The 9061-nt window shown below is 55.7% G+C and overlaps 2 protein-coding genes across 2 annotated transcripts; both read left to right on the top strand.

The window, feature by feature from the left end:
- On the top strand, window positions 1–790 carry LOC128278504 (UV excision repair protein RAD23 homolog A-like). The gene is made up of 2 exons (XM_053017237.1): window positions 1–121; window positions 261–790. Exon 2 carries the CDS (start codon window positions 263–265, stop codon window positions 788–790), a length of 528 nt encoding a protein of 175 aa, XP_052873197.1. The 5' UTR covers window positions 1–121; window positions 261–262.
- A 1327-nt stretch (window positions 791–2117) lies between these two features.
- Window positions 2118–3313, top strand: LOC128278493 (uncharacterized). The gene is made up of 2 exons (XM_053017227.1): window positions 2118–2795; window positions 2868–3313. The coding sequence occupies exons 1-2, from the start codon at window positions 2126–2128 to the stop codon at window positions 3311–3313; spliced, it is 1116 nt and encodes a 371-aa protein (XP_052873187.1). The 5' UTR covers window positions 2118–2125.
- The last annotated feature ends 5748 nt before the right edge of the window (window positions 3314–9061 follow it).

Here is a 9061-nt window from a genome sequence, read left to right as displayed (position 1 = left end):
GCTAGTTCCTGGGCCAATCTGCGCCTGCCGGCTTCGGTCGACGGTGCAAAGGACGAAAAAGCCGCTACTTCGACCGGTACCGTGTCGGAGGAGATACTAACCAATGTAAACAGAATTAGAGGTACGTTACGCATGCGTCTGTCGAAAACAGTACACGAATGAATCTATATTTTCAAAGTTTCAAAGGTTTGATTTTGTCGTTATTTTTAAAACTGTTTTTTTACTGTTTTCCGCAAAACATCTACTCCGCCTTCCGGAAGCGATGGGCTTTTCTGAAGAGAGCACCATCGTCGCACTGGAAATTTGCGCTAATAATCCCGACCGTGCCGTCGAGTACCTTCTGAACGAGAGCGTGGACGAGTCATCAGCTAGTGCTGGTGGTGGTGGCACGACCGGTGACGGTAGTTCGCTTGCGGTTCTCCGTGAAAATCCATTTTTTGGGAAAATGATGTACCAAATGAGAGAGCAGCCCGATCGGCTACCAATGCTATTGAATATGTTCAAATATAGATATCCGCAGTATATGCGGATCATCGCCGACAACCCGAAGGAGTTTCTGAAGCTGAGCAAAGATGCCCCGGGGACGGCACCAATCAGCTTGCCACTGTGGCAAAGTCTTACCACCGAAGCTGTTGGCAGTGTATCGCCGAATGGCAGTACCGCAATTGATCGTTTGAAGGCTCTCGGGTACCCGGAACACCGTGTCAACGAAGCGTACGAAGCGTGCGGGTATGACGAGCAGAAAGCGGCCGATTTTCTATGCTCGCAGGCACGCGGCGATGGCGAATAGAGAAGTCGTTGTGATAACTACACTGACCTGCACCTTTGCGAATGCTTAAAACCCACCGACGACCGATCGAATGTAATAAATACGGCCCAGTCCGTTCCTCCAAGATAAACAAAATCCGGCAGAGTAATATGCAATCCCCAATGGAAAACTTGCGCTCGCTAGCCGGCCGTTTGTGAAGGCATTTGCGTCCTTCGCCGCTCTGCGTTTCCAATCGCTCCACAGACGGTTAAAGATGTACTTCCTACCATTCTGCCATTTTGTCATAAGGCGAAGCGAAATTGGTAGTACTGTATTAGTGAATAACAACAAAACCGATTGTAAGCTTCCACTAAAAAAAACTAAGTGTGAATGATGCACACTTGGGCCGCAATGGCACACTACGCAATGGTCCGGGAGCCGATTCGCCGAAAGACAAAGTGACAACGATGTGCGCACAACCCTCAGCCGAACAGGTAGAAAGACAGAAGCCGCTAACACTGCCGATGCCGTTGAAAATAGGGCTTGAGAAGCTTCCACTAAAAACCTAAGTGTGAGCAATATTCGACGACTACCGCGGCGGCGGCGGCGGCGACGACTGTCTGAGCGTCCGACATCTATCCGCGACGTTCCGCACGTTTTCGACGGTGGGACAAACGCACCTCCTCTAACCCAGCCAGTTCAATCGACGTGTCGAATCGGCGAAGCATTCGTGGAATGGGGAAGGAAACTGGAACTGCACGATCATCGGCTTCCGGCTGTGGTCGCGTTGCCGTTGCCTATCGAAGCGTGGCGATCTTGAAAACGGGGCGATATCGTGGACGGTTGACATCGCCCACCGCAGCAAAATGCTCCCGCTACTTGTGTCCCGCTACTTCTTTGCGATGCGGTAGGGCCTTCTTGGCTCTCAAAAAAGTCTAGTGCCGGGTTCGCAGCCACGCGCGCTGCGCCGCCGTTTGGAGCTTATTCACCTTGTCCGTCGCGCGGGTGGAACGAAATTTCAATGGGTTTTCGGTTTGGGCGATTAGCTAAGCTGTTGAGCCGAAACTGCGGAAGATCGTGGGTCGTCGCTGCTCGACTCAAAGGGCGGTGCCCCATGGTGGCCGAGATATATTTAAGCAGGGTTGCAAGCGCAACGGCACCGACAGTGCCAGTTGCGGACTCGCGTCGAGCGAAAGCAACGCCATTACTTTTTGCGCAGCTCGCAATTTAATTCACACCTCTGTGCAAGAAGTCAGTGCGTCCGTCCGTGCGCGCGTGTGTGCGAATGTGAGCGTGATTCCGATTCTTGTACCAGATAAACCCCGATAAACGGCTTGAAGGTTGAAGGTAATCTGGAGGGCAACTTTACTCCCGAAAATGCTGGCTTTGCTAAGGATCATCGAGCTGGTGCTGCTGATGTTGGCGGTGACGGCCAACGGTAGCCCGTACGCGGACGACTTCCCGTACCACGCGTACCGACCCCCGCAGCTTACCTTCACGACTGGTGGTGGTGGTGGTGGTGAACGAAAGGCTCACGGCAGCAGCTTGTCGGGCGCCAGCTCGAAGGGCGGCGGCACTGAGGGCACCGCCGACGGGCGCGACTTTCGCAAGGACCAAGCATTCGACGAGACGGACAGCATCAATTCGGCCAATGACGCGGTGCGCTACCACAAGCTGGACAACCAGCTCAACGGCCAACGGGTGCTGGATACGAGCAAGGGCACGACGGTCGACAAGGTGAAGCACCTGGCGGGCGAAAACTTTGAGGCCGATAAGACGCACAATCGGAAGCACATCAAGTCGGGCTTCAGCAACTCGTACCATAAGGACGAAAATGGTAGCAAGACCTCGTACTACGAGGACTCCGACGACCGGGGCGGCAAGCAGGTGTACGACAATCGGCAGAACCAGCGCAACGACTACGCGGACAAGCTGTACAGCCAGGACCGGCGGAACGACTTCCTGCGGGACCACTACGATGACCGGCAGGGCGGCACTGATCTGCACGATGGGCACAACCATCATCGGGTGGCGGCCCAGGATCGGGGTGAGTAGTCGGCCGGGGTAGGCGTTCCCGTTCTCGTTTTAACGTTTGCTAGTTCGCTCCCCTATCCTCAAGGCAACCGGCACGGTTATCGCGATGGGTACGCTCACGGGGACCGCAACGATCAACGGTACGGAGCGACGGCGTACGGTGGCTACGACTACTATCAACCGCCGAACGTCGGTCACCATCAGCAGCGAGCGGTGCTTGCCCATCAACCGTTCGATCCGTCCTACCATCACCAGCGGTCGTACTACGAACCGCGCCCCCCGTTCACGACGAGCCCGCTTCAGTCGGTACCGATCACGATCTACGAGGATCCGCGCCACTACCAGGCCCACTGGCCGGTTCCGCCCTACGCTCCGTACCACACGGTGCCCCGGGAGCTTCGGGACGATGACACTGCGCTCAGCCGTGACGCGAACCGTCTGGTGGACGGCGATTTCTCCGGACGGCGCCGGCTCGTGTACAAGTTCAATTCGTTGCCCCCGCCAGCCGGCGACTACCAGCGACGGTACTAACGGGGTTCGGGACAAGGGACCGATGGTTCATTAACTTTATGGAGATACGTATATTCCCGCGGCACAAATGGTTAGCGAGCTAGCCGAAGCTTTCCATGCATTTTGAATAAACACTGGCAACTGTGCATGTAGCGAAGTTGTGTAGCTGGTTAGTGGAGGGAATTTGAAGTATATCGGTAGGTCGGTGCCTCCCCCCGACAGAGACGATCCTTGCTATCACTACACCGTACTGTACGCCGGGATCCGGGATCCGGAAGTTTTCGCCCTGCGTTCGGGTCCGAAAGAGCTAAGCGATAGCGATGCTCGACAAGCATTCGAATCCGGATCAAGACGTGCCGCACATTTGACTATTACTACGCACATTATACTACTGTAATAGGAGTAGAGTAAGGGAAGAAGTGTCAATCACAGGACTGCGCCCTCATTTCGAACACAAGATTGCCCAAATGACTGTCGGTCATTTTTTGACGGCTTGTGGGCGTCGAACACTTTGGTCGATTCATAGCAAAATATAGTAATAAATGCGAACTAGACGTCAGACGCTTGATCCGCTCATCGGCCTAAGCTACCCAAGGAAGGAACGGATGTTCATTCGTCGGCAACTGAGGGCAACTATTGTGAGTGTTAGGAATTTGGTGAAGATGGGAGATCAAAGTTTTGCAAAGATCCAACACTGACATACAAATACTGGCTGTGTGTCCGCGTGTCACAACGAGTTTTGTGGAAAACAGGGAGCAAAGCACTGTACGAATCAATCAAAAGCTCCCGGTTAGCTTTGGGCAAGGCTTTGCGTGTAAAGAAATTAGTTAGTAAGCTCTTGTCCTACATCCCAAACAACAAAAATTGTCCGCACGCCTACGATGCCCAACGGCAACTGCAAGGGAATTGGCGGCTGTTGAACATCCCGCGACCTTAGCGGGGTCGCCGGAACCCCTCGTGGTTCAGGGCGACCCAGGCCGTGGACACCCAAAACACTCACAGACACTTTACCACCAGCTGGCAGGTAAGGAATTGATGTGGTTAGACGCCTCCCACTTCGCACCCACCCACCCCGCCCACCGCTTACGACCCAGTAGCCAAGTGGCGAGCGAAGGGAACGGAAGCGTTCGTCCGATCGAAGCGCCAGCCAGCCATTTATCTAGTTTCGGCTTCGTCTTCCTTTCCGGGTGCAATGGTGCAGCTAAGAGCAGGAACCCTTCCCCTGCCCCTGTCCCGTGGTTTGACACTCGCTCACCGTGCCCCGCGTGCCCATCGCCACACATGTGGAGTCTTTGGTTTCCGATTCAAATTATTTCTCCATTTCGATTAGAGGCCGATTTTGAATACATAAATTAGGTGCGTGGTGGGCCGGGGAGGGCTCACCACCACCCCCAAGGGAACCGGACCCACGGTGCCGGATAAGCGATAGCGGCGGCAGTGTGGCTTGGGTTGAAGGGTAAGCGAGAACCGATAGGATTGGGGATTGTGAAATGGCTGGCTGGTTGGCCGAGAAGTTTGTCCGAAAGCCGTGAGCGGACCAATAATAAATTGTTCCCCCGGGACCGGAGGGATACCGCACCCGTTCCGGAAGGGGCTTCGGTTCGGTAACATTGTAACCGGATAAGAAGCAGCGCGCCAAAAAATGCGCCTCTTAAGAGCGAGCGAGAGCTTGCTCACGTCTTCGTTGTCGCTACCTCAAGTCTGGTCAGTGGCACCTGTCAAACGGAACCGTGGTCAAGAGCTGTGCCCGGGGGTTTCCACCATCATCCTGGGCGATCCACGACGGACGTTCAGAGAGAGACGTCCAGGACAAGTTGTGGAGATCCAGTAGGTCGCGAGTTCGGCGTAGCGTTAGTAGCGGTGTTCTTCCTCGCACCGGCCATCTGGCTTTGGTGTCGGTTACAGTTACGTCTCTCGCCTGCGTTCCCCTGGTCTGTCCTGGATTCGGGCTCCTGGCTCGGGAGATCCTGCCCCGTGACCCGAGACGAGACCTTCGCCGATCTGTAAATCTTGGTTGTATTTATAATGACATTAAAAGTGTTTTACGGCCCGGTGCGGCCCGGGGCTTCTGGTTTGCTTCGGTCGCACCCCGCATCGCACCGAACCCCCGCGGACGTCTCGTGCGCGCCTTCACCCGTCTCTGCGGGGGGACCAGCTTCTCCACATCGATATTTGATCAATTCCATTCAATTTGACGCCCGCTCGGTGTATGGATCGGTATGGTCCGGTGTCGGTGAAGGGTGAGAACGAGCGAGGCACAAGGAAGGGCCTGCCCCACCCCCCCCGGCGGTTACCGTTCCGTAATGGAGCTTAATCAAGTACGCGCGCCCGGATCAAGTCCCAACGTTTCCATCGGGCTCCGTGTGGAGATGCCGTGTGGCACACATTCGCGGGCCACGGCGCAGATACTAAATCTTCGCACCGTCCTTCCTCCCATCCCTCTCCGCACCCGGAACCGGACCCCCAGAACGGGGATCGTTCCCCAGGAACAACCGGCCCAACGATTCCTCCGACGGCCAGGTCGCCGGTCTCCGGTCCCCGGGGTCGGTGACGGTGTGTCCAGTGTGTCCGAAATTCGGCCATAAATCAGCTTCCACTTTTTATCTCCCACCGCTCCATTCCCGTCTCCATTCCTCATTCCTCTTCATCCCCCGCCGGGCGCAGTCGGAAAGGGTTGGAAAGTTGTTCGGCAATGATTTAGGGTGCACGCAACGTTTGTTTTCTCAGCCCCTCCTCGCCACCTCGTTTCTGTAGCCGTTGGTCTGCTGCTACCTCATGCTGCTCACCCCTGCCCGACCCGCTGGAGTAAACAGCGCCATAGCGGCCGGGAACATACCGGCGTTTTGGCGGTCCAGCACGCTCAATTTCGGTGGCCCAACCTGCTGCTGGCTCGGAATAGGTGTGTGTCACACACACACACACACACACACACACACACATTTACACTGCATGTAGCTCCACTAATCGCTTCGCGGCGCGTTCACGCGTTCAACTAGCGTTAGAAGTACGGAAACCATGAATTCTCCGTGCCCCTACTTCGGAACGGAGGGGGTGGGGGTGCGGATTGAGGGGCTGGGGTGGGGAGGAAAGCCTTCACTGTTTTGGTTCACCTACAACGCCTCACACACCTCACCCACCCATCTCACTGGCCAGCCAGCCTAGGCCAGCGAACCCCCCTTGATCGAGACATAATTACCATACCCCATCAACGGGGCACCCACACACACAAACACAGCAGCAGCACAAGCAGCAGCAACAGCAGAATGTGGTTCCAAAACGAACCCCCGCCCCCCGCTCTGACTCCTTTCTGGCCCGGCCGGATGGATTATTAAAAGGCATAAAATTTAACTTTCACCATTTCGGCCCCCGAAGACGCAGCCCGGAAGTCCTTCAGATTTTCCCTTTAATTAAGTTATATCCCTGCCCCCCGTGTCGGTCGGAGGGTCGGCTGGAGGGACCGGCGGGCGGGGACCAGGGCCAGTGCCGGTCGGTCGCAACGAGATGATAACAGCGGACAGCCATTTCTGAGTTTGAATCCTTATAAAACACATACTTAAAAACTACTTTCTTGTCCGCCCCCTCGCACCCCCACAACCATGCCTCTGCCCTTTTCAGCCCTTTCAATCCCCGGGGCGGGCCATGGCGGAAATGGTGCAGAGGCGTCGGTTCGTGTCGCTCGGCACTCCGTGTTCGAAACTGTAGCCGCACACACACACACACACACGTACATGCCACTAGAGTGTGTCCGAGAGAAAGAGCCTCCCCCCCCCCCCGCTTCCCGCCGTCTCCTTGTAATAATGATAATATATAGCCCGGGATAGCGGGGATGGGGGGGCCGAGCGCCTTCGAGGAGGTAGTTTGTTTAAACACACACAAATTACTCTTCGCTTTTTTGGCCCGTTGGCCGCGCTAGGGGGTGGGAGGGGAAAGGGTCGGACCGAAATAGGAAAGGGTTGCAAAGAAGTGATAAGGGTTGGCAAGTGTGTCGGTCGGTCGGTCGGTCCGCCGGTGTGTCCGTGTCCGGAAAGTTGTCCGCCCGAGATAGGCCCGGACGCCCGTTCCGCCGTTCCGTGAAGGAGTGATTCCTTTAAAAAGGCGCGAGCGGGGGGGTGCGGGTGGTGGTATGGGTATGGGAGGAAAGCAACATACCGAAACGGTACGGGGCTCCGGGGCCTCCCGCCATAAAGATTAAGATAAATTACTTTAACAAACTAATTATTAGGCTGTTATCAGAATTATTTCATGCGACATTAGCCCGCCCGCTACGGGAGGGGAAGGGTGAGGGCTGGGGCGAGTGGTGGGCAAGAAGCTGGGATGGTAGGAATGATGGGGGATAGGTAGGAAAACGGAAGACAGGCCAAAATTCGTCACAACACAATCGCCTCGTTTGCTTCTAGTCTAAAAGCTACCAGCCGAAAGCGGGCTCAGTTTTGACGGAATGGACGAGGAAATGGACGAATTCTTCGTTGGATTCCAGGGGTTGGGCGGTCCAATACTAGTCTGTCCTAAAGGCACACATAAACGTTGCTAGATTACCGTAGCCACGCAACAAATTGACCTCGCAGACCAAGTCGTTGTCACGCCGCAAGGGGCCAGGGGTCGGCGAACCGCAAGATCGGCGTGACATCGGCGAGAGACCATCGACGATGTCAGAAGCATCGCTGTGGAGCAACCTGGAGAAGAGCTGGTGACAGGACGTAAGATGGTGTCGAAGAGTGTCGAATCTGGAATACCGAGGGTCACTCCAACAAATGGACGAAGAAACCGCCGATAACCGATGGTCGCGAATGTACCTTAGTCAGCCTTAAAATTAGAGGGTCAACCTTAACAGGGAGACCTGGAGCGGAGACCTCAGGGACCATCTGTACCATTGTAGTTCGAAGGCTGCTATGGTAGGTGGTCCACGCTTACTACTTCGGTCACTGACGAGACCCGGACCTAGACACGCCCTTTCTGAGGTTTCCCATTAACCACTTCGGCTTCGGTTTCGAAAAGTGACCGAGAACGGATCGCGATCGAAGTTTCCGAATCAACTCCGAAGCAGCTCCGTGTAGCTTCGACGTCAGGTGCGTTGCATTGTGCGCCGAACCAGCTTCCACAGTAAGTAGCACGCAAGATGCAAGTGCCTACTTCCGGGAATGAAACTTCCCCCTTGTTGGCGGGCCAGACACGACCAGGTCGGGCAAACTGTTTGCCTGTTGGCCTGAGCCAATCCGGGTCCGGTGGGTGGTGTGGGTCCCCAAAACACTTCACTTTGCACACTTTGCTTTGCTTTCCGACCACCCCCGGGGGACCTTCGGTTCGATATGACACACACCGACCACCGGACCACCGGTTTGGGACCGAGTTTTGGGGGCCGCCGTCCGCAAAACGGCGGCAAATCAGCGAAATTAGATCTTTCAACACGAGCTCTGCCGGTCCTGGCGCTGGCTGCACGAAAGGCTTGCTGCAGAGTTGCCTGTGTTCGGGTTTGGTGGTGGTGTTCAAGTGGCGCGTTTACTGCGCGTCACGTCGGTGCACCCCCGGGGGCCAAGCCAGAAGCAGGATAGGATAGCAACGCCAACGGGCGCCGGTTGTGATTTTTTGGATTTCCCCTTCTCGGGTTCGGTCGCTATCGAGAAGCAGGGACTGCGATGAGCATCCCGAATCATCCGCCGTGAAGTGATTGAAGCGTGAACACACAGATAAGAGCAGATTATCGGGTATAGCGGGTATGCCGCCCGGCCATCCCGGGCACACACACGCGAGCACACGAGTACGCCAAACGCA

The sequence above is a fragment of the Anopheles cruzii genome, chromosome X, assembly GCF_943734635.1.
Source record: "Anopheles cruzii chromosome X, idAnoCruzAS_RS32_06, whole genome shotgun sequence".
In the NCBI taxonomy this organism is placed as follows: Eukaryota; Metazoa; Arthropoda; class Insecta; order Diptera; family Culicidae; genus Anopheles; species Anopheles cruzii.
The sequence above is the reverse complement of the archived record's forward strand: the minus strand, read 5'-3'. Positions and strand labels throughout refer to the sequence as shown.

Coding starts and splice junctions, on each gene's coding strand:
- LOC128278493 (XM_053017227.1), top strand. CDS start 2,126: ATGCTGGCTTTGCTAAGGATCATCGAGCTGGTGCTGCTGATGTTGGCG. Junction 2,796..2,867: donor GGTGGCGGCCCAGGATCGGG/GTGAGTAGTCGG, acceptor CCTATCCTCAAG/GCAACCGGCACGGTTATCGC.
- LOC128278504 (XM_053017237.1), top strand. CDS start 263: ATGGGCTTTTCTGAAGAGAGCACCATCGTCGCACTGGAAATTTGCGCT.